This window comes from Cololabis saira, chromosome 21, assembly GCF_033807715.1.
Source record: "Cololabis saira isolate AMF1-May2022 chromosome 21, fColSai1.1, whole genome shotgun sequence".
Taxonomy (NCBI): Eukaryota; Metazoa; Chordata; class Actinopteri; order Beloniformes; family Belonidae; genus Cololabis; species Cololabis saira.
The window spans coordinates 20,532,073-20,557,207 of record NC_084607.1 but is presented as its reverse complement, the minus strand read 5'-3'; the positions used below and the strand labels follow the sequence as shown (position 1 = coordinate 20,557,207).

General features: G+C 39.5%; 2 protein-coding genes across 4 annotated transcripts in view; both read right to left on the bottom strand.

The window, feature by feature from the left end:
• Positions 1-1,579: 1,579 nt before the first annotated feature.
• LOC133421926 (serine/threonine-protein kinase/endoribonuclease IRE1-like) lies at positions 1,580-19,723 on the bottom strand. 2 transcript variants are annotated; one of them, XM_061711728.1, is made up of 22 exons: positions 19,481-19,723; positions 13,547-13,667; positions 11,883-11,916; positions 11,627-11,699; positions 11,352-11,424; positions 10,150-10,272; positions 9,561-9,662; positions 9,200-9,461; positions 8,601-8,679; positions 6,978-7,137; positions 6,460-6,575; positions 6,144-6,338; positions 5,561-5,819; positions 5,372-5,462; positions 5,097-5,286; positions 4,696-4,795; positions 4,402-4,601; positions 4,068-4,215; positions 3,762-3,889; positions 3,487-3,610; positions 3,060-3,127; positions 1,580-2,974 (listed from the first exon to the last, which is right to left on the bottom strand). In XM_061711728.1, the coding sequence occupies exons 1-22, from the start codon at positions 19,580-19,582 to the stop codon at positions 2,417-2,419; spliced, it is 3,306 nt and encodes a 1,101-aa protein (XP_061567712.1). In that variant the 5' UTR covers positions 19,583-19,723; the 3' UTR covers positions 1,580-2,416. The 2 variants fall into 2 exon arrangements, with proteins under 2 accessions (XP_061567712.1, XP_061567713.1); XM_061711729.1 differs by having other exon boundaries at positions 7,026-7,137.
• A 2,555-nt stretch (positions 19,724-22,278) lies between these two features.
• The window catches only part of LOC133421937 (testis-expressed protein 2-like), a 34,982-nt gene continuing 32,125 nt past the window's right edge, over positions 22,279-25,135 (bottom strand). For both annotated transcript variants that reach the window (XM_061711742.1, XM_061711743.1), the window contains 2 exons: positions 24,660-24,780; positions 22,279-23,999 (listed from right to left, as the gene is read on the bottom strand). In XM_061711742.1, the coding sequence (XP_061567726.1) occupies positions 23,850-23,999; positions 24,660-24,780 (271 nt within the window). In that variant the 3' untranslated portion in view covers positions 22,279-23,849. The remainder of the gene's footprint in view (positions 24,000-24,659; positions 24,781-25,135) is intronic.

Genomic DNA, 25,135 nt, shown 5'->3' with positions numbered 1-25,135 from the left:
GTTAGGTTTTACAATAGTGTTAAATTGCAGATGTTACAGAGTAAACATGGCGACCGGTGAAGGTAGGAATTTATTTTACATTAAGGTCGGAGAGACAACACAGGAAAATATGACGAAAACATATGCCTCTTACCTCTGGTAAAAAGAGGGGGGGAAGTAGTCATTCTGCAGCTTTGCTGAACTGGACAGCAGTTTAACAAAGTTGGACCTGGATCTGGTCCTGGTAGGACGAGGTTTCAGGTCCGAGCTGCTGTCTGGGCTCTGCCTGCTGACTGCTCCCCGCTCTAAGTTTCGTTTTTGGGGAAAGACCGGCGAAACTCACATAACTGACCCGCACTTTTCGCTGTGCATCACGTGATAACTCACGGAAGTATAAAAATAATTTCAGATACGGAACTGAGACATCTTGGAGCTGGAAAATGAACAAATGAAAACGGGCTGTATTTTGTAGGATGGTGGTTTGTTACCATAAACATATGTTCAGAACCAGCACCATAAATGTATGATAACCCCGGCTGCAGGTTCAACCAATCGTTATGTAATAAACAAGGAAACTAGAGAGCATGACAGGATACACAACCGATAAAAAAGGAGCAGTCCTCAGCACTGTGACATAACCCTGTTTTTTTGTTGTTGTAATCTCTCACTAAAGAACCCCATCACTTTTGTTCCAAGTGCAATAAGGATGTGATGGATGTGTCTCTAAAAATCTGGCCACAATATCACAATTAAAATGACACCTTTAAAGACCCAAACATGGTGGAAAGTAGAAGCCTTTAGGAGTCATGTACAAATGTTCAAACTAGATTTATGGAAATGTGTCTTAAATTGTTTTCTTAAATTTTACACTGATCAAAACTGAGTAAACACCACCCTTTCTATCTAGAACGCATTGTTCTGCTGTAAAAGCCTGCATCCATGCATTCACATAAAATGCCATTCTGGTATTTCCCACCTTTCTAAATTTTTTGCAAAACAATCACACCCTCACAAGATAGTAACAACATCCCCCTACAATATAGGTCTCCCCCCGCAGCTCAGCAAAGACACAATTTTCAAAAGATGTGCTTAAGAACACAACAAAGAGTCTGAGGTGATCATTTTGTCTCCAAACTTTCCACATATAAATCTGAAGGGACCTTTAGGAAGTCATCTCTATTCACAGCAACCTGCTCCACACGTGGCAGGGCCCAGATGACCTGCTGCAACATCCTGGTACCAAACACATCAGGACACCGTCTGATATTCTTTGTCCTCCTGGCCCTAACGGGTCAGAGCCCTTCTGAGAGACCAACTCAATATGAAGCAGGCGGGAGAGGTAGAAGCAGAACATTTTAAAAAATGCACCTGTAAAAGTTATTTAATACCTACAGTAGCTGCGTTGGTTCCATGAAATTGTGTTGGACCTTTTCAAACAGATAACCACTTAATTTGTTTGCAGTAAAACTACTTGATTAAGGAAAAATGCTACAAACAAGCTGATATGAATTGTGGCAACAGAAAAAATAGACAATACCACCTGGAAACAAAAAACCTTCCAGATTCCCATCCTGAGATGCTACAAGAGAAACAAGCTAAATGTGAGTAGAAAAGACAAAATAAAATTTAATGTGCAATTCATTAACTTCACTTCGACACCCATAAAAAGTTATAATACATTATCAATTTGTGGCCCGGTGTGTTATTTATACTTAAAAACATAAGCATAAGGATTAAATTATCTAATGTATTCAGATTCCATCCTGAACATCCTTTGGAGCAGTCCACTGTAACCGGGTCAGTACAAGTTTTGATTTACAAACGTGACATAGTCTAGCAGCATTAAGTGGAATCAAGCACATTTAGCATAGTCTATTTAAGGAGCTGTACCCGCACAGCACAGTGATGTTTTCTTAAAAAAAAAAAAAAAAAAAAGGCACGGTGGCCACATTAAATGATTCATGATCCAAATTTTGAATCAGTATACACAAAATTATACATACAGCATCTGTGCAACAAACAGACAAATACATGACATTGCACGAGAAAGCCACCCATATTTTCAACATTTAGACATCTCCCATGGCAGACTTATTTTTTGAAAAACTCTTTTTTGGACACAGTGTGATGAAATTAAAAGCATTTCTTAGCTCCGTCCAGCTACAAGAAAAGCATCCAGCAAGATCCCTTTGGGTATGCGACTTCCTCTTGGCAGAGATGCACAAGTTGGCAGACTTGTGTTGGGGATCATTGTCCTCCAGGTCAGCAGAAGGCACTATGTTCAGGACCCAGCTGTTGCACCGGGCAGCGGCTCCCAGGCACTGCAGGCCTGGTCCTCACCAGCTCACGGCACAGCAACTGACTCCTGCTTGTTTTCTACTTTTTTTAAAAAGGCAATGCTCCCATTTGTGCTGGGTCCACCAAACTCTGGCTTAGTTCACAATGTTTTACTGTCCAGTGTCGCCGTTTCTGCCAGTGTGGCCATATTCAACGGGCCGGGTTCACTTTGCCCGTCAGGAACTGTGGGCGATTCTGAGACAAATGTGGAGCTTTGACTGTCCAAGTCAGTCTGTGTCGTCTGTGCCACCTCCAGTGGTTGCACAGTCTGAACTGGAAGTAGTGACGGTACAGGCTCTTCTGGTGATGAAGACACTGTTTCAGCAACCGTTTTGTTGCAGACCTGCACAGGCAGTGATGAATGTGAAGGTTCCTGGTGTTGTAATGAAGGCAGAGACGTGTGTGTTGGCACGTGTTGAGTGCATGGTTCATTTTGTCTTTGTGGACTCTGATGTGAACACTGAGCCTGTGTTTTAGAAAACTGCTCTGCAGCGGAGTAGTAAGGCAGGAAAGGTCTCTCATGGGCACAGGTCCGCATGGCCAGGTAGGTGTGCATCAGCAAGTGTGGAAAACGCGACGTGAAGTAGGAGACAAAGTCATCAGGGACGGAGCCCAGAGTCTCCTGTACGTCAGCAGGCAACTCTCGGTAATGGTGTTTCTGTTGAAGCAAGGTCAACTGTAAATCTGACAAGATAACCACCTCATTTAGACACCATTTTATTTGACAAAAAAGGCACACTCACCTTGTTTCTCATTGCACGCAGGAGGTCTCTGACTGATCCACCCTTGTAGGAGCGAAATTTCCGCAGATCTACCAAAGATGGAAAGGAAGACGAAACCCAGAGCATTCATCAATGACTCAACAGGATACATGCTTTTATTCATCCCCCTTCCATTTTTGCCTGACACATAAAACAACTAACCCAAAACAATAAGCTAGATATTTTTAAGTTCACACTTTTCCATACAGTAGTTACAGTTTTCCTCCATTTTTAATACCTTTCTGGTCTAATCACAACTACTTCTATCATTTGTTTTGTTGCTCCCCTGACAGTCTTCTCAGGTTCTGACAGACACTGCTGACAGGAAGTACTGGACCTTCTTTTTTCACTCCCCCATTCTTTTCTTTTTTTTTTTAACATGTTGTTTACACTTTAACCAACGTCATACCTGTCTGCAATGGTACTGTGATGTGCTCTCTCCAGTCACTCTTGACAACAGCTCTTCCACCTTTCTCCAGCTGTCTAACAATTGGTCCATCAAGGGGCTCCTTCTCTATTCTGTCACTTACATCCTGCAAAATAGAAGAAAGAAAACCACAAAAACCGTGGGTGAAAAATCTGTGAATATGCTAGGTAAAATATGCAGTTTTGATTTCCAGTAAAAGATCATTGCATGCAAAAAAGCAAATGTGCTGCTGTCCAGGAAGTGTAAAAGTGAGTCACCTGAAAGAACTGCAGCTCTTTCTCCAGACTCCAGAAAAAAGGGTGTTTGAGAACACTTTCAGCCAAAGGCCTTTTATGGGGATCCACACTCAACATCTGTTCTATTAGATCTCTCGCTACAATGTCGCCTAAAACAAAAGACACAAACATGCTGCTTTTGACAATATGTTCTTGAAGTGTAATCCATCTCCTACAGTATACACTTGTTGGAAAATATTCAAGAATTTACTTTATCAAATAAAAAAACAACTTCTCCACCTAATAAAAAAAAAAAAAAAAAAAAAAAAAGCAAAACATTTAACTCACTGTGTTTGTCGCTTTGCAAATAGTCAAGGCTGTATGTGCCCAGAAGTATGTTTGCTTGTCTCTGCAGAGACTTCCCAAACGGGTGGCTTCCCTGGGACACCACATAGTAGAAGACACAACCAGCAGAGAAGATATCCACTGCACAGGTCTAAAAAAAGAAAACACATGAGGACAGTGGAGGAAACAGCATGGCCTAGAGTGTAGTACAAAACAATAAACACCACCATCATCATCAGGTTTCACAACACCAGCTCAAACGTTAGTGTCAGCATCACTGTCAGCCAAAGAGTCTCACACCCACTGTGAAAGAGCTACAACTTCACCACTAACTCACCGGGTTGTCTTTACAGTCCTCACTAAGAACCTCCGGAGCGATCCAGCCCTCAGTCCCCGGGACCCCGGACCTCCTGCTGAAACTGTGGCGGCCTGCCGCCAGCTTCTTACACAAACCAAAGTCGGAAATCATAGCCCGGACCCGGCCGTGTGCGTTGGGCATGGACACCAGAATGTTGTGGGGTTTCAAGTCTCTGTGCACTGCAGAAAGATGACAGACAAAAAGATGCATTTCAGTAAAACACAGTAAACAGTGAGAGGAATGTGAAATTATTTAGTAGTGAATGACTGATACCAATGTTGAGAGAGTGCAGATGGGCCAGGCCTGACATCGTCTGATGCAGAAGGGTGACGGGTTCAAGTCCATGACGGTTGAAATCTTCTCTCTCCACGTACTAACAGGAGGAAAGATGGTGGTCACTGTAGCTGTTGAACTGCAACAGGCTGCTCGGTTTATACTGTACTGAATTCATCTTAGCAAAGAGTGCCCTTCTTTGAAGCTTTTACTTCATTAATTTACAATGACATACAGAGAAAATAGGTTTATAAAAGAAACTATGCAGAAATTACAAAATAAATAAATGTAAAGAAAGCTTTTTTAGAAATTAAGAAAGCACTTGTTCAGTACTGAAGAGTAGTAATTAATCGAGAAACCTCCCAAGCCCCAGAGAAGTGCTAGAATAAGTGAATCATCACCTCCTGAAGCGTGGCAGCACACAACTCAATGGCGATGTACTGGAACTGGCGGTCCCTCTCAGTGCAGAAGTAGCGGATGACATTTGGATGCTCGTCAGATTCCCTCAGCAACTGAACCTCTCGGTCTGCAAAGCTGAAGCATTCTGGGAGAATTCTCTTCACAGCCACTGAGCGGTTGTCAAACTGACCCCTTGTGGAGAAATAGTGTAAATACAAGTAAGCAACATGTACCTCTGGGTATATTACACTTTTCTTCCTATGACTGATGGACTTACTTGTACACAATGGTCCCTTCTGCACCGTGGCCCAAGACTTGTTTGGGATGGAAAGTGACGTTGCCCACTCTAACGATATTCGACTCATCCTCTGAAAAGACACGTTTTAAATGGTGAAAACTGGGTTTAACAGCTCAGGTGTTAACCAACTACAAACACCACCTGTGCATATATTTTCATGGACTTTACCTCCATCTTCATGCTCGTTGGCAGAGCTCCCGAGCTCCGACACAGACAAATTAGAGTGATTGGAGGCCCGAGGGGTGACATTGGGGCTACTGTGGTCTGAGCAATCGGACCGAGTGCGGGCCACCTCCAGGTAGTCGCTGTCAGCAGCCAAGCTGACATCTGCAGGGGAGAAAGGCTGCTGCCTCTGAAGCAGCTCCAGCCTTTCCTCCATTTGCCTCTGAAACTCCTGATGCTGCAGCTGCTGCTGCTTGTGGACACTCTGAGGTACGAGAGGACACCGCATTTAAAACTTCAGTGCCAACCAAATGTCTCTATTTGTGGAGTTCATATGTACAATAAGTGCTGCTGACACAGCCGCTGCTTTGGCATTTATCAGATTTGCTCATGCTAAAAAGTGACCAATTTCATCTACAGAGGTACTGTACTAATCCATTTTGTTATTTTTTTTCATTTCCATATGTCTTTAGCCATGAGATTAATCTTTAAAGGTTTTGCAAGGCCTGACTGGTAATATTCGACTGTGTCAGTAATGGATAATGTTGAGTAGTACAAAGAGTACACTAGAAGCTTCTGTGTGACTCACTTTGGGATAGATAATCATAAAGGCCACCCAGCCAGCCAAGAGGAAAGTAGAAAAGATGATGGTGGCCATGTCTTTCAGCATGGAGTCCACAGGGGCCTCTGGGCGGATGGAGCGACCACTGGTCCCGGGTTCTTGGATAGATGTTTTAGGAACAGCAGAAGGTGAACCATCATCCATACCACTATCATTGACCTTCTGTAACAACGATGGAGGGAGCCACAGAAAATAGAGAAGTGGATGAGAAATTCTGCACAGATAGTAAATCATGTCGTAAAAAACACATCCAATAACACATGGACAGCCCACTGGGACAGACCTCTTCCACTTTCTTATCAGTAGTAGGTGGGATGACGTTGCCTTGGTTGCGAGGGAAAATGTCGGGAAACTTCTCTAGAATCTTGGTGTGAGCGTCTGGAGGCGTCTCATGATGACCTGAAACACAAAAACAAAGAAACTTTCATTTACAAAACTGTTCAAATTAATCCAAATAACTATTTCAGTTGTGATATTTAATCTTTTGTATTGTTTATGGCAATAGTATTGAAAAACTGTAATGTTACAGAAATCATGCACTAATCTGTGTCGCTACCCAGCAGGGGGCAGTCTTGCTACATTTACTGAGAGCACAGCAAAATCTTGAGCTCAAAATGTGGTGTTGACAGTGTTGACACTGAAATGTCCAAATTCAACCACCTTTTTCCAGAGTGTATCCTAATGCCAAACCTCAGTGCATAAATCTAAAGCTTTTTCACAGTATCATGTAGGCAGATCAGTTAAAAGACATGAATAGTTCTGAGATAGTGTAATTGAGTGACTTCTGTACTGCTGTAGTACCGATGAGAAGAAGGTAGTTCCTCATATAGTTGATCCGGTTTCGCTCACCGAGGGCAGCGTTAAATTTTACACTTGTGCTGGGTGTGATGACACACTCTTTGTCCTCTTCTGTCTCCTGGCTGTCGGGACCTTCCAGCAGAGGGAAGGTGCTGCCACGAGGCTACAAATAAAAACACACACAAGACTATCAGATCCTTCATGGGCTTACATGAGAAATCACCCTGATAAGAGGCTGTTCAAACCTGGCATTATCATGAACCCTGGGTGATCCACTCACAAGTGGACAGCTGTCAGCTTGTGACATTAAAATGCTTCCCCACACGTGTTGGGATTAAATATCAACTGTGAGTAAAGCAAAAGGAGAAATAAAATAACTGACGTGTGATGTTGCAAAGCTTGATCAGTCTAAAAAACCGCCACGCAGTTGAGTAAGTTGCGTGCCGTTTAACGTTTTAACAGAAGCTGAAAAACTTTCTGTTACTTAATGTTAAAGAGGTGCATATAATTATGTGGAAATCATTCAAGTCTTTGACAAAATAAAGAAAAATGTGTATGAAAGATTGAATATTCCCTGGACTAAATAAATACAAAGATCCAATAATAGGAATTTAGAACTTTTTTTTTTAGCAAATAAAGAAAAACATTATTAAAATCAAGTTCTGTTTAGCAATACTGTCAAAATGCATGATTCTGTTGATAATTCATTTAACCAATGAAAAGATTAATTCCAAAGATGAGTTTTGGTCAAAAGAGTTGATCTTTGGTTCTAGTTAAAAACCCATTCAGGTCCAAATTATGGAACAGATGAAGTTCTGAAAAGATCACACCGAATCAACATTGCACAAAGATCATTTGACAGTCACATCTATAAATGATATGAGTCTCAGTTTTTGGACAACCGTATTTATTCCACATTAATCAAGGACTTTTATTTTGGTTCCCATGTCATACATTATCAAAGATTCAATACCGCTGCCTGATGATGTTTAAATATTGTTTCAAGGTGATTTGGCAGTCTGGGATATCATATCACTCAGAAATGCATTGTGCTCTGGAGGAATGCAAGTTTAGAGGAGATTGTGTGTTTGATGCGAGCACTCTGGACATGGCCGGTTAAAAGCCAATACAAGATAGCGGTGGAGCTTTGACGCTGTTCTCAGACCTACTTCACTAACTGTTACTGCATAGTAGGTGACACTATCAAGTCTGGTTAGTGGAGGGTTTTTAAATGTGGCCCAGCGTGAGTTCTGGGCTGTCATGAGTGCATTCATATTGGGATTTACCACAGTCAACTTGTAATTTGATCGCCAAAGGTATACAGTTGTTAATAGGTGTGAGGAAAGCCTATGATCAATAAACTGCTATTGGAGGAAGTGGAATCTGTGTGGAACATGGAGTTGAGATCGGGGCAAGCCAAGGTACAACTAGAACATGAGAAATGCATACTAACTCCATAACTGGTTAAGAAACCTTGAATCAAGTAGATGAACTACACAACAAAAAGGCTTGTTATCAACTCAAAACGTCTAAAAATACAAAGGCAAACCCTTAGACTCCTATCTTTAGTGTAATATAAGTATTGTATTTTGCTTAAAGTAAGATATATATGTAAATACCACTCACCACGACCGTTACTCCATCGTGCACAAGAGAGGGGGATGCATACAGGCTTGTGGAGTATTTGCCTACATACAAAGTGGCCCTGGGGAAAAAAAAGTGCAGTCAAAAAATGTATTAGCCTACTTTATAGAGAACAAAAAATAAAAAACAAACTTGCAGCATGTGTTGTGCTAAAGTGAACAATGACAACAGTAGAATCTTATCAGTAAGAAAGGTGAAACTTTCACACAGGATCAAGCACTGAAAGTCCGATTTGCGCTTTCAGCGAAAGCAGGTGTGGAGATGATACATAAAAATAAAACAGCAGGCATTGTGAAACCCAGAGCTGAAACTGGGCCATTTGGCAGCCACTTCTTCCAACTGCGTATTATTATTTTGTGTTAGAGAGAAGCCTTGACATGAACTATCAAAGAACGCTCTGATTTCACTTTAAAAATGCCCCAACATGTTTAGGACAACTCAAGTCTAGTGTTTGCAGTCTGAACAGTCTTCATGATCAGAACAAAATGTAAAAAATGAGTTGTTACAAAAACGTGGCTGGTAATGGTTATCAAATGGAAATCATTCTGATACGCAGATAACGTAATAAAATGATATATTACATGAATTTATTCTTGGGCTTCTCCTCCTTGGGAAACGGATACTTCCACTGAGTGATGCGTCCAACCTCCCCAGACATGAAAGTGAGGTAACGCAGGGTTTCCACAGCAACGTTAGTATGGGGAACTTTGCGGAGAGCCTCACGCTGCCAGATGTACATCGCCACCACCGGAGAATTGTAGTTCTGAACCCACTGAACGTCTCCAGTTTCACTGTCCACAGTCACCACCAGTCCGTCACCATTGGACACAAAATGAGCCATCTCTGCAGATGAGTGAAAAACAAATGAGTATTAGGTATTATGAATCAGAAACCACGTCTATTACTGGGACAGGTTATGCATTTTTTTAAGAAGAATCGTACTATATTTGGTATCGTCATCAGGAAGGGTGGAGGCGTAGTCACAATAGGTGGCATTCCAGCGCAGCTCTCTGCTCTTGGTGTCATACATGGTGATGGTATACTCTGACACATGGACGGGACAAATGAGAAAACGTGGATGTTTGGTTATCAATTGATGTTTCTGGTTGCATCGTTAAATGGTGTTGAATTTCCTTTGAAAGAAAAAAAAAAATGGATAGTTGAAACAAAGCCCATGTGATATGTAGTTCAGTGACAGTCAACTGTAACGTCATACCAGCTTCAGAATTTCAAGCAGAGATTCAGTTTCCAGGTCCCCTGCTCAAAGTTCTTGTCTACAATTACATTACAGCTCCTCTGGTCCTTATCTACCAGGTCAGATTATGGGCTTGGTGGTCTTGTTTAAACAGAGTTGAGGATTAGATATATTAGAGATTGTAAGGAAGCAAACAATGGTTGTAGAATAGTCTGGGTGTGCAAGGTAAATAAGATTAAATTAAATCAGCAACTAAGTGGGATGGGCTACCTTGTGAGAAAAAAAGAGGGGAAAAACAACACATTGCTTGCACTGCAACAGTGGTTTTGTTTTTACCTGTGCGTCCCAGATAAAGAAGAGATGACGAAGGGCAGAACATCTCAGCGAAGGAGGAAGTCAGAGTTTGTTGTTTCTCACCAGTCATCAGGTCCACCACATACCACAAGTCCTGCTTCTTACCTGCTCATGAGCACACAGGCAAACAGTCACTACTAAAGTACTGAACAGCAACTGACAAAAGCATCATCTCAATGACATCATCCATTACATTAGATTCATATCTATCAATATTTAAATAGTGGCAACTGAGTCTAGTTTTTTTAGCTCAATTCTCAGATTTCTGCAAATGTGACACCTGTTGAACAACAATGTGTCATAGAAACTGTTGGATAGGTTACAGATGTTCATTGTAATATGTTCAGTAAATGATAAGTGACCTAAAAATATCCCATGTGGGAGTCTTGCCATGTAAAATGGCATCCAGCAAAGATAATGCAGTTGAGATGTTTAAATCAAACAACTTGATCAGGTCTTCTGTGCTCATCTCAGATAATCTGTCGTAGGACGGTGTAGGAGCACTACTCTTCCCATGAACTCACACAACATACTCGGTGGACCATTCCAGGTTTGTTAAAAGGGCATTCACAGTTGAAGATATTGTCATAAGACAATACTTGATGAAAAAAAAATACAGACACGCTTTAAACATGAGAATGGCCACTTTGACCCAGAAAGATTTAGAGCTGACAAGAATAAGAATTTGAGAGAAAAGCTATGAAGCTATTCTGTCTGTTCCTATTGTGTTAAATGTGTAATTTAAATGTGACTGTACTCATAGATATAAATATAGCCAAAATGTAATTGATGATTTAGTCCAAAAATATAAAAGAGCCCTCCAACCCTTTGCATCCGTACAGTTGGCAGCTTAAGTTACGTGAAAACAAAAGCTGTGCTGATAATGTCTATGGAGAGGCAAATGTCAACCGCTTCTCTTCAAACAATGACACAGTCCCCTCGGTAGATTACCTTTCCCACATTTGCAGCTGTAAATTCAAAAAAGCGAGGTTAGGACAAAAGATTGAGTTCAACAGAAAGGCAATGTAACATATTCTGTTGAAGCCCGATAGCACTAGCTCATTGTGGTGAGGTGATAAACATGGACATGTTTGGGATTCAGTTCATCCCCAGAGACAAAATGCTTTGTTACTGTTTTACGGGATAAAAAGTAATTTCCATTGGTGAATGACTATTACCCATACCCATGTAAAGGACTCCATCAGAACTGCGACAGGGAGAGGCTTGGACCAGTTCAGGGATAGTAAACGGTAATTTCTGGAGGAAAATAAGTAAAAGAAAATATCAGAATATGATGCATTTCTGTCTCAGTTAAGAAATTAGATGGAAACAAGTTGTCTGCATCACTGTATATGCATAATGAGAATGCATAGCGATTTTTCTATAGAAAAGGGAAATGAGAAGTGTTTCTTAATAAAGAGAGAAGATTATAATTTTTGATAAAGTTATTTCCTCTTACTGTGAGGCCTTCGTTGTTCTTTCCCCCCAGAGAGTACAGGCTGCCATCATTGGGATCTGGTAGAAATGCCGGCCTGGTAGGAAGAACAGATCATTTCTCAAAAGTTGTCAACATAGATTATGTTAACAATAAATTGGAGTGACAGTTAAAACAGGATTAACAGGTTGCCATAATTATTAACATATACTGTCTTAGAAAGAGATGCTGTACAGCTAATTGTCTATTTGTGTGTGAGAAAAATGACTCGGATACGCACTCTGCCACATGTGTAGGGACCTGAAGAACTGGATCTGTGAGAAGAGAGAAAGAGACAAGGTGCTAGTCAGGACTGACCAGAATATCATCCAACAAAGGGAAGCATGGCCAGAAGCTGTTGGGTAACAGAATGACATGAACACTGGTGACATTCAAATACAGCCAACACAAAGTCCAAATGAACAGATATTCCTGTGTAACAAACATTTGAGGCAAACAAACGTCAAGCAGCCCCAATCTAAAAGACCGATTACAGGTGTGCTTTTATTCTGGGTACATGTGAGAAATAAAATCTTTACCATTATGCTTTTGCGCGTTCAAACTCATTCAGTTATTATTTAACAAATAATGCAATATTTTTGTCCTACTTACAAGGTTGCAAAGTTATATTACTGGTGCATTGTGGGATTAAATGTTTACCTTAGATTTATGTTGCAACACCAATAATTATTGTTTCAACGGGTTACTTAACCAGTCACAATACCCCAACTGTGAAGCCTCTGTTACTGCTAGACACACCTCTGAACACACACAAACACACACACAGACACACACACACACACACACACACACCTCTTAATAGTGTGAACATACAGGGTGTGGACCAGCTGGAGCTGATCTCTGCAGTGCCCAAAGGGGTCAACAATTGCAGGTGTTAGGTGTGGGATAATCTGAAGGTGGTAAACGAGTGTTAAACTCAATATGCATTCAACTAATGTAACTGGAGAGGGTAATGACACTGTTCACTGAAACATAAATACACTCTCACAGCCAACAGAGTGGTAAAAACAAACAGCGACTGGACATGCTCGGGGGCTGAACTGAACCAGTCTACCTCAGTCAAGGTAAAAGCTTTCTGCTTCCCCTCATCATGTAGGTGTACGGCTGGCTGGATGAAGCTCGACAACAGGTGTGTGCAAAGCCCGTAAAGAACTAAGGAAATCTATATTCAGTAGCTGTTCCAGGAAAGCAGATGATGCGGAGGAGGCAGGTCTGCCTCAAATCCAGTGATTTAGGTATCGAGCCAACCCAATCTTTCTCAATCTCAAATTGGCGTGATTCGTAAGATTTCAGATACATAAAAGATTATAGACCAATTATTAGTCTTATGCACTTTTTTGTTGTGTCTCTAGTTCACCTCCCAAGTGTATGGTGCATTACCATGTTAATCACAGTACATGCTGTGTGTGCATGTGATACTACAGGAAAGTTGCTGACCCTGGCCCACTCCAGCCTTGATTACAGGCTATATTTGCCCCGCTGTCAGTTAATAATTACACAGTTTTCAAGCCCAAGGGAAGCTCGCTCTGCACTCTCTTCAACTATGGCTTAAAAACAAGATTAAATCAAAGAAAGGGTTTTAATAACTAATAAATGGCATCAAAAGTCAATATCTTTTCTTAAAGAACACAGAGAACCAAAAGTTAGTTTATTACTTGTCTCAATTGATTGTTTTATTTTAGTGTAAACATTTGATAGGATTAGGAACCACCATCTAATCTGAGAATTGATACCAGGATTGCAATAAAATTTTGTTTGCATAGAAATAAATCTTTTTTTTTTTTTTAGAGAATCAATATAACAACATATTGCATGAATTTTATACAGGCAGAAGCAGGGAAATCGTATAATTAACATAATGCAAGTAAAAAATGAGCATCTTACCTTCTTTCAAAGTCCATTTGATAGAGCCAGATTTCTTGCTAACAGCATGCAAATTTCCATCCAATGTTGATACGAACAGCAGACTTTCAGGAAGGGAAACTGTGCTGGCACTGCAAACCCCCTACAGAAAACACAACATACACACATGGATCAAATACATGCATACTTCAAAAGATCACAAATTCCAGTTAAAAATCAGATATCAGCAAGCAGACGTGTGCTTGCATGAGTCCTCCTACTTAAACCTACAGGTTAGGACAGAACGTGTGCTCCAGCATTAAAGAAGTGAATAATCACATAAGTCACTAATCACTCTGGTTTACTCCTTCCTAATACATGCCCAATATTACAAACATTTGAAATGATTACACAATAATAAAGATATATGACAAGACAATCCACCGTCTGATCAAAGTTAAATAACTGCACCTCACCATAACCACTAAGGCACTCAGATGCTACACTAAAAAGAAGAAATACTAGCGTAAAAACAATTAAAAAGGCAAGTGTGACAATGGCCATTGTCTTAAATTAATATCATTATTAATGTCTTCCATACCACAGGATATCTAAGAAGCTAAAAGGGAAGAAATATTCTAAAGAGGGTCAAAAACAAAACATCAAAAGTCATGCTTGTGCATTTGGTGTGAAGAGGATATGAAACCATCACCACCAAAGTCACTAACAATTTCTCTTTTGGACATAAAGATGGCACTTCCCAAAGAACTGGGCTCACAGGAAAAAGAACAAAAACTACTGCTATAAAGTCAAAATGTGTCATACCGTAAAACATAATTGGTAGCTTTTTAATTTCTCCATTTATAATTCTTATTGTTTTTAAAGGAAAAGGCTAGCAGTATGAGCAGCATCGTGTGTAGCAACATATCATGACTTGGCTAACCGAACAATAGAATATGACATGGGTTCTGGCTCTACAGAAAAAAGTACGAACAATTTAAGCGCAATATTAATTAAAACCTGCAGCCTTAGAGGCCAATCCTACTAAAAGATTACAGCTGTGACACAAAAGCTGGGTGATTTAAATATTGCTGTTCAGCATGGCTTGTAAAGCTGGTTTGGCTTTTGAAATTGATTTTATGGAGGACTGATTGAAAAGAGGCCTTCAAGTTTCATCCACACAGATGAATAGTGGGCTGACAGGCCATATGGGCACCAATCTATCCAAAACCTGTTACTCCTACTCAGATATGTCAATACAAGAACAGACAAGGGAACATGACTTGGATGGGTTTGGTATGTGGAAGAAAACCAAACGTGACAAGGCAGCAAAACTCAGAAAGTCATTTGAGACAAAAAGAAAAATGCCGAAAAGGCAAAATAAATAAAAGAAAACATACTGAAAATACAAGAAAAACAACTGACCCCTGCCTAGCAGCAAAACAATTCAACTTCATGACTTAGCTTATGGCAAAATGAACAACAACGTGGGTGATGTGTGCTCTGGTCACCCACTAAGGAATGCTAAAAAGTCTTCACAACCAAGCCATGGGCATCTTGTGGTTTCTGGCATGAGTGTGCAGGAAACAGTCGAGCGTGGGTGTTTGAAAACTGCTCACCAAACCAGAGAACTGCACAAACCCAATCGGACCAGTCAAATTCAATATCAGACTTTTTTTTTAAGTCTACAAATGTGCCTTATATCTTCAAATTAAAAAATATCTTGTACCTTGATTATCTAATATGAAAAAAAAAGTCAAATGTACTGCTTGCATTTTGTGCGTTATGAGCTTTATTTTTAATATTTTAGTTTTTGATAGCAGAACATGCTCAGCAGGAGATGCTGTTTAAGTGTCAGATTAAGTCAGTTGGCCCAAAGAGTTTGGTTGTTGTTTTTCCACAGGTTATTTAATTTTTTTCCCTTACATGATGTACACATTGTTAGCTTTGACCTCTCATTATTTTTTGATTTCTCACTATTTTACACTGATAAACATGAAAGGAAAAGGATCATTGTTGGTACTACTACAATTAAATTGGGTAGTTATTGAACAGCTAAACATCGACCAATTCCAATTATCAGCTGATCAATTGATGCATCCCTCTTCTATCAAATATACTTTGACATTAAAGGCTTCCTCTTTAATTTGTATCAGTGTGTATGTTTGTTCTTACTGCGAAGTACCATCCCACCGTTCCCCTCGGTATCCGTCATTTCTCAATTATTAGATCTGTGAGTTAATCATCTTGCAGTTAAGAGAATTCAAGCATATTGCACTCAACCAAACAGAAACCAAGGCAAAACAACCCCTGAACATTTCACACTAATAACAGAGGGAAACTAGATTGTTCCCCATTTGCCTAAGGATCCCCTGCTGTAGACTCACACATCCTACACAAGCGTTTGTGTCAATAATGTGCACCTGTGGCTGTTCTCACTGGGTCATAAACTCACGAGCATCACACAACAGTGCTGGGAAAAAAATAAAACTTATAACTAATCTGTTTTTTGGGACACTTGTAACCTCTACCAGGGCCTTTTGGTTTCGCAAACAAATTACTTTCCAAACATCTGTTGCCCTCTTGGTTTTGCATGTACACTGACGTCCAACACCTGGTGAATATGCTGAAATCTTAGGTTTCATGGGCATTGGTTTTACAGTGTTTGGCAGCTCAGAATGAATGTAGATAGAAGCTACAAAGCTTGATACAGCTGAAGACAATGATAATGGTGCATTCCCTCCCATTTCCTCATTCGGTTTGTTACAGAGAAAATATATTGTGTAATAAGAGTTGCATAATAGTACAGAACTGGGTGAAACCAAACTCTTGGCGAGTTCTAAGATCTTTATTTTCCCTTTTGCAATGAGACCAGCCATGGCTTGAACAGATGCTGATAGTAGTGCTCATGTTATTGTCACTGGCAGCAGTTCATGCCGTGTCACCGTGCCTCACATCCTGTTTTTGGCAGACTAACCTGAACAAGGCTGTAATGGACACTTTTCTGATCAAGTGTAAACAGGCACTTTAGCAGAACACCTGCACAAGAAACCCTTTTTGTGTCTCACTCTGATGAAGTAAATGTTGAAGTAGTACATCACTGGATAATACATAGGAGTGGAAATTTAACTGATTTTCTTAGCAGTTACACCAACAATTTATTTCCCTCTAACACACAAATGGTTTGTGGAGGACTGAGAGCACCGTGGCAACAGAGAACATTGCAGTAGAGATCATTCACCACCTCAATTTTCATTACAAATGACTTTTTGGCTAGTAATTAGCTTCAAAGCACATGGGACAAAAACTCAATCCAATTTTTAAAAGAGCGTCCCTCTCCTGAGGATGCCTAATGACATGATATCAGCAAAGGCTATAATGCTAAAAAATAAAGCTATAAGAGCACACAGCAAACAGCTCCTGCTATCATTAACTACTAGATTATGTTACTTTATGCAAGTGATTTTAGAAAGAATATGGGAATTGGAAGATGTTTAATCAAAGTGGAATATGTTGATAAACTTGCAATAGATATATTTCCAGAAATTCTACGCACTAAAAAGTGCATAACAGAGAAAGAATTTCTTCCAGGTGTATCGGGGAAAAAAACAAAACTCAACTCTAGTAAACTGAGCTCTTCTGAAAAGTGCAAGCAATAAGCAAGTTTTCTGCAGCTTGTCTGTGAAACATGCAAAGCCCCACAGCTATCACACATCTGTTTACTTGTAAAAGGAAGTTTGGTGAGGTGACAGATAGATAATACAAAACACCCTTTCCTGATGAAACATGACGAAACACTTGAATTAGGAACACTTCAGAGTTTTACTATCTAAATGTTTTCTTTGGACTCAATTTTGCCATTTTCAAATTTCATATAGATCACTGAAGAGGAATTACTGCAACATTTAAGTCAGCACATCCCTATAAACTGCTATCGGCATAATTCTTCAGAGGAGAATGTCACATGTTGGTCCACATTCAAGCACTAACATTCTGCAGGATCACAGACCTTTTTTTTTCTTAAACAGTAAATGTAAACAAAACAAAAACAAACACTAGATTAAAATGACACTATACACAATAAAAGACACACTAAAGACAACAATAAAAGGCACACTAAATTAAAGACACCAAATAACATCAGGGCCTCATCAGTAAAGAAAAGCAACAGTTATATAGTTTCACTTAAAAAGTATCAAGTATCAATGTGTGTGTGTAGTGAGGCATAAGCATAATGAAAGGAAAAGTAAATTTGCAATAAAAGACCATAAAACTGAAGTATACACTATAATTCCAAGGCCAAAAAAAGGAAAGAGAAAAAAATAAAAATCAACTGATGTTACATAAATAAAGACAAAAAGAGCATTTGTATTCTCTAAATATTCCATCTGTATACACATACCTACACATTTAAGTCAGAATCTATAGTTAGCCTAGCATTGGTCACCCCACTACACCCACAGACTTTCTAACAGGCTAAGAGGGGAACCCGAGACATGATAGAGGATTATACGGCTACTTTAATCTCCTTCTTAGTTGAAGTGGCTTATGCATTTAGCAGCAAAGGGGTCTCTCTCTCTCAAGCCTTTCTATGGCTCTGGTTCAGTTAAATAAGTTCATGTCTTTTGTTCAGTTTAAAAAAAAAAAAATAAGGCATCAATATTTTATCTATTCCAGCATCACAAGTTTTTGGTGCTTGCTTTTACAGGACAATGCATATCACAACATATTGCATTGTGATACCAGCATTCTTGTTTTTGCTGTGTATTGGCATGATTAAATTGACCCAGCAACAAAGAATTGCCATGCAAAGAATGCTAGACTTTGAGAGGAGTTTTGATGAAGAATGTCTGACATTACTGAACTGAATGGAGCACAGTTACAAGCAGATGATAGGAATACAGGTTAGAAGCATCACTTTAACTTTAATTGCATTAATTTGTTGTTTATACTCAGTTAAACCCCCTTGGTTTTACTGACGGATGACAAGGTGTCTTGTATTTGAAGGGTATTCATCCGCAATTGTGTCACAAAAGCAAATTTTAGCATCACGCGCTGTGGCCTGGTGGGCGACCTCTGAGAAAAGCATGGCTCTTTATGACAATAATATGGATGGATATGACTTGTATTAATTCTTATGAAAATATGACAATATTTGGGATAATATACAAACAAAACACCATGCCTGAAAGGGAAATCTTTACATATAAACCACTGTGGCTCATAATATTGCAATAATTACAATTATAGGTGTAACACCAAATTTTGTGACTGCAGATTTAGTGAAGATCAATGAAGATACAATACTTATGTGAAGTTACCTTTATACATGTTAAATACATGGTTGTTCTACAGTATTTACATGTGGTTGTAAAAGTTGGTTGGGTTGTAAAGAATGATATCCATTATATTAAAAAAAAACTCTAAAAACTACTTAAAATGAAACTGCTGTCAAGCAAGTCATTACAATTATTAACTTATTATGTTAAACTATCATTAACTGTGACCATCAACTTAAATATCATAGGGTCACAGACTGAGACAAACAACTATCAACATTTGTGACCTTATCTAAATATTTCTGAGTACAGTGTGACATAAAATGTGATAATACTTAAGTATTGGTGGGAAAAATAAAATAAAGATGCAAACAGAGTGACACTTGAGTTTTACTCCCTGAACATTTCCCTGATTTCTGAAACTTGACTTTTAAAAAATCTAGATTATCCACACTAACATTTAACTGTTTGTTAAATTAACTTAAGTGCTTTAAAGCCTAATTTAAATGACTTATTTTAGCCAGTTAGCTACTGTCCATGTTAGCCAACTCCTGACAGTTCAACAGGCATGGGGGAATAACACACTTGAGAGGTGAAAATCAAATCAAATCCGCCAGAATCACGTTTTAAACTGTCCTTTAATGGTCAACTTTGATGTAATGTTAACAAAGACAGCTTTTCCAGGCAGCTCTCCTACCGTCTGTGGGAGTGAAGCGCAGCAGAGCAGCGCCACAAAGCAGCCCAGCACAGCCCTGCTGCTCCCGGCCAGCACAGCCCTGCTGCTCCCGGTCAGGTCCATGTTTCCAGCTGCTACACCGGGACACACGGCGGCTCGGCCCGCACGGGTACCGGCTTCATAGAAGACGCGGTTTGGCTTACAAGCAGATGTTTGTAAATGTGTTTTTCAGCGTTGCAGCGCTGTGATAAAGCGTTAGTTGGGGTTTCTTCCTGAAATGAAGGCGGTGGGCTGGACTTTGGGATTCATATCCACGCGAGTGGAGGAGCGGTGACGTCAGCTCCTCTCAGCCAATCAGAGCAGAGCCGCCGACACGGATGTGGTATAAAACACATCCGGGAGACATTTTCTTCCTCTGCACACCACGCTGCCGGCGGAGGACGTGGTCGGGGAGAACCGGGGAAAACTGGGGCAAAAACGTGCCTGTGAGGCAGTTTGTGGGCTATTTTTTTTGTATTAATGATTATACTTGACTATAAAGTGCCTCAACGTAGTGTTATCGGGTTGAAAGTGGCACTGAATGCAACATGAGTCTACGAAGAACCTTAAGGTAATATTTTACCACATGTATAACGCCAGATTATGGATGTAATAACAGACGTGACTGACTTTTTTGTGTGTTTCGTTTGTTTCTAAAGAAAAGGTCCAACACTAGCTGTTTCTCTCGTGGGCAGCGTGTGTGCCACGTGATGGTGAGTGGTTCTTTAAATAGTAGCTTGTTTTTTTTTTTTTGGTTCATGAGTGATGATTCTTTTGGAGTTAGACTTCTGATTTCAGCTGAAGTTAATTTTTGAATCTGACATGAACCATACATCATCATCTGGAGGTTTTTTTTCTTTTTCTTTCTTATAAAGTATCTTAATTAAACTAGTCGTTTTTTCTCTTGCAGGACCTGGAGCTGTGTGGACTGTGTAAGACATGGTGGGTAATTTGACTTTTAATCAGAATCAGCTTTATTGACCAGGTTCGAACATTGTCCAACAAGGATGGTTCTTTAAATGATAGCTTCTTTTTTTTGGTTCAATGGTGATGATTCTTTTGGAGTTAGACTTCTGATTTCAACTGAAGTTAATTTTTAAATCTGACATGAACCAGAAATCATCTGGAGGTTTTTTTTTTTCTTATAAAGTATCTTAATTAAACTAGTCGTTTTTTCTCTTGCAGGAGCTGGAGCTGTGTGGATTGTGTAAGTCAGACATGGTGGGTAATTTGACTTTTAATATCTGGTCATGAAGATGGCTAGACATCTTAATACTGAAGGCACTAGATGAGACTTTTTTTTTTTTTTTTTTAACTATATAAACTTGAGTTAATGCCAGAATTGTTTCAAATTAAAATGTGTACAATTAGTGTGCGGTCCAAATGTTTCTTAGCTCTTTAACCTGAGGAAGTAAATGCAGACTTTCATTAATTAACCTGGGCATCAAATTGTGAACTTAAAAGAAATGTGGGACATCATGATTTTTATGAACATGTATACTTTTGGAAAAAGTGCAATAAAGAATTAAGTTTCTGATATTTTGTCTGGGAGTCTTATTCTTGCATGCATGTCTCGCAAAACTGACTTGAGGGCACATCTTGAAGTGGAACTGCCTAGTCCTTGGCTTTTCACACAGACCAAGAAGTGCCAGATTATCTGGTCTTGTCATAACTGGAGCTTCTTGGCAGTTTTCCCAAGTTTCTCTTTTAAAGCAAGACACAAATGGCTATAATCCTGCATAAATGTGCGGGGCAGGAGAAACTAGACTTACAAGTTTAAGCACATCTTCAAAGTGCTGAATGATCAACACTTAATGATCAAAGTTGAATTGGTTCACTTGAAGCCTGTGAGACAACCTTAAATGGCCCAGAATGGATGTATAAAGTGCCAGAGGATGGAAAAAGTAACCTGATCCTATAGTCTGTTTAGATGGCCAAATATTGCAGAATGAAAGGATAGCATTTAAACTCCTGTGAGATTACAGGTCTGGAGCCATCTACAAGGTCATGCCTAAATATTTTCTGTAAACAGACTAGGGTCATTGAAAAAAGCTCTTAGGCTGTTTTATAAATTAGTATGACTATAGTCACTGATGCATGTTAATCCAATCAACTTTTAAAGGTTTAGTACTGTCAGCTGTTTGGAATATAATGGGAGACATAACTGCTCCCCTCTCACCAGGGGTCTCCGATCCCTTGTCAGTTCGTCCCCACTAAATGGGCTAAAATACACCCCCTGCAGGGGTTTGCTATTTAAAATCAGTCCTAAAAATGTGAGGTGTTTGATCAGATGTAGGGTTGGTGTCCCCTGCTTTTAAGCAGATGACATAAAGCCTGCTCAACAATCCCTTCAAGAACAAGTTCTTTTTGCATTTCAACATTTGGAACCAGGTGCATTAACCGGCTCTGCTCTTTCAATGCTAATGTCATTCAATCCCACCTTCATTTGCAGGCAGGTAATAAGTGACCCCAGTCCACCAGGCTAGAGGAAGAAGTTGCTCTTAGTCATGTTTTACCCCTAATCTCCTTAAATGGAAACCTGTCTCGTGCACAAGCTTGAACCCTGAGTCAGATCCTGCTCTGTTTCAAGTTTTTAACTATTTTACTGACAAATTACTCAAGATGGACAGCTAGCAGATGAAAAGCATTCACTGAATGTGACAGTCCTCTGGGTTTGTGATTGTGCAGAATTACATAGCCTACGTTTAATGCTACACACATATGCCTGGTAAGTTCTCATATTTTCTGTTTGAACCATTAGGCTGAAATCTTACTTCCAAGCAAAAGGTTTTATTGATCCACAACGATCAGAACCGTAACATTCAGCGACATCACTGAACACAACAGCAATGTTTGAGATTTCCATCACTGTGCAAATGAACACCGAGACATGAAAACAAAGGGCATGTCTTAAAAGACGAATGGCACGGATACATTATCTCTTTCCTTATCCGATGCAAGAAATGTGGCGGCTCACCATGAAGGAATGTTTGATTACTTTAAAGGCACTTTCTGCCTCGTACACTAGCCAACACACTTGTATGAACACAAAACGTAATCAAGTCACCTGTAAAGCAGATGAGTCTTCTGGTGGATTACAGAGCTTCTGTAGTTCTAGATTATAAGTGATGTTCTTCATTAACATGTACAACACTGAACAGCAAAGCAAATAAATAATTCAACAAAATAGCATTCATTGTCTGCTGACATTAAATCATATGGCTAATATCCAGTGTGCTGTAAATTCAAACAAAACGGGTTTGATTTACCCACAAACTATGGTTTTATGCATTAACATGATTAAAACAGGCTTTCAGTCTCTTCTTACCCAGAAAATAATAATCATTCCCTGCAGATTATTTTCTATCATCAGAATTCCAGCTGAAGTTTGTAAAATGTTGGCTGCACAACTTAAAAGTGGCCTCAGCAGGAGCAGGAAAGTATTAACTGATTGCTTGACTTGTCACCTATTATGTTACCTTTCTCAAACGACAGAGATTGCTTTGGCAATAAATATAGAAAATTATTACTTTTTTTCCCAACTCTGATAACTCAAAAAAATCGCTGCTTTGACATATGTCAATGAAAGAGACTAGCTGAATTCCTACTTGTACATTCAACAGACCGTTTACCAGCACATTTCAATTCACACAGTCTATTGAGTCAATTTTGACTGTAATCGTTACCACAGAGTCAAAAGAACACAGTATTGATGACGGGACTGTGTTTATGGTGAAACTTAATGGATCCGGTGTCTTTCATAGACACAGCGTGATTGATTGCTTTGCATATAAGTGCTAGGCAGCTGAGTGGAGGATAAGAGGCGATGGTGTTCCTGTAAAATATGCATTATTCTAAGGTGGGACTTTAGGTAAAATCTCAAAAATTTAGTAGTACTTCCTCAGTTGTAGTATGCATTCTTTATGAGTGGCCTTAAAGTTACAATAGCAACAATACACCACTTGATTAGAAATGTCACGCTAAAAGTTTACACTGTACAACTATCGCATTTGGTGCAGCTGTACATCACAGGTATTATGGTTTCTCTAGTTGAATCAGATGGCTGTCTGTTGATCCTCCTTATGCCCCGGGACATGTATTCATTAGAGTGTGAATCGATAGTCGATGACACTCAAATACGTCTGAGTCACCACTCATCCGTTATCCTGCTTTAACTCTCACAAATGAAAGAGCTCTGGGCTGTCAGCAGTTTTGTGTAACAATGGGACTGAAAAATAGTTAAAAATATTAAATTCTTGGTCGGACCCATTGTTGCACCTTGGTTTTTAAGATAAGTGGGGGCTTCTTATGTCTTCACGGTGATACAAAGTCAGTCTTTGAACAGCAGTTTTCACACGTCCACAATCTCAGAGTCCTCCGGCTCTGAATCCTTCAAGGCATCGTTTGTCACAGTCATCAAGTTGGCATTTGAGCGTGTATCCATGGCAGAGTGCATTATGGGCAGCCATATGTCGTCCATGTTTGGCATCACAAATATTTTCTGTGGGAGGAGAAAGAGAGACTGATTTACTGTTACAGGGAACAGAAACAGAGTATGCCACTATATATTAATCAATAAAATCTGTTGAAATTTAACAAGAACAAAGCAAAAACATTGAAAATTCATGGTCACCAACATCATTTTTGTTATGTGTGATGGAGCTCCAATTTTGGCTTTTGTTGGAAACCAAATGCATCCCCCTGTCACAACAATTTACACTACGGCGCTCTACTTGACTGGAGGCAGATTTTAGGGGGGGATCGGTACATTATTACACTCCCAGAGCCGTCAGACAGAGATAAATGTAGATGTGTGGTAGACCTGAGAGAGACTGTTTGCTGCAGTAGTTTGCAGGTGTGCCTCAGGGTAGTTATCTAACAGCAGGCATGTCATTATTCCAGTTGTGAAGGGTGGGAAAGATGCTGGCACATGGTTTTTAAGTGCATGCAATCTTTTACGATCTAAATTCTCATTCTGAACATCTTGGGGGGTCATTTTCCCTGTTTACCTGGAGAAAAGATTCAGCTTTTGGTACCACCAGTCTGAGCTAGGAGATACCATGGGATATGACATCACCTATTAACTATATTGACAATTTTTTTTAGTCTGCATTGTTTACATGCCTAACGATAGAATTCCCTCTTTATTCTCAGTGTATACCTGGAACTCCTGCTCAAGCTTCTTTTCAATCCACTCTGTTACATGGCCCAGAGTTACCTCCCTCTCCCCCAGTTTAGGCCGTGCTTTCAGCTCTAGATGAGGAGGATTCCGGAAACCATACCTGGGAAACAAAAGTACATAAATAAATAAATAAATAAATAAATAAATAAATAAAAAAAAAAAATATATATATATATATATATATATATATATATATATATATATATATATATATATATATATATATACACACACACACACACACATACAATTACAAGGACATAATCCCACACAAGCTAAAATTCTGACCACAGAAATGTTCCACAAAACAAGATTTTTTGTTGAGTCTCTAAGATACCAGAACACAATTTAGCATCATTACAATGCAGACGCTCAGAAGTTTCCAACCATTTTTGCCTTGTAATCCCACAAACTGAGACCAAGGCTATAATACCAAGACTTGTGACCAAAAAAGT

What these genes read in the sequence shown, in the direction of transcription:
- LOC133421926 (XM_061711728.1), bottom strand. Translation starts at nt 19,582, where the DNA reads ATGGACCTGACCGGGAGCAGCAGGGCTGTGCTGGCCGGGAGCAGCAGG. An exon ending in ACGATGGAGTAACGGTCGTG is followed by an intron (nt 7,138 to 8,600) that starts GTGAGTGGTATT and finishes TTTTATTTGTAG; the next exon opens with CCTCGTGGCAGCACCTTCCC. An exon ending in GAACTACCTTCTTCTCATCG is followed by an intron (nt 6,576 to 6,977) that starts GTACTACAGCAG and finishes TTTGTGTTTCAG; the next exon opens with GTCATCATGAGACGCCTCCA.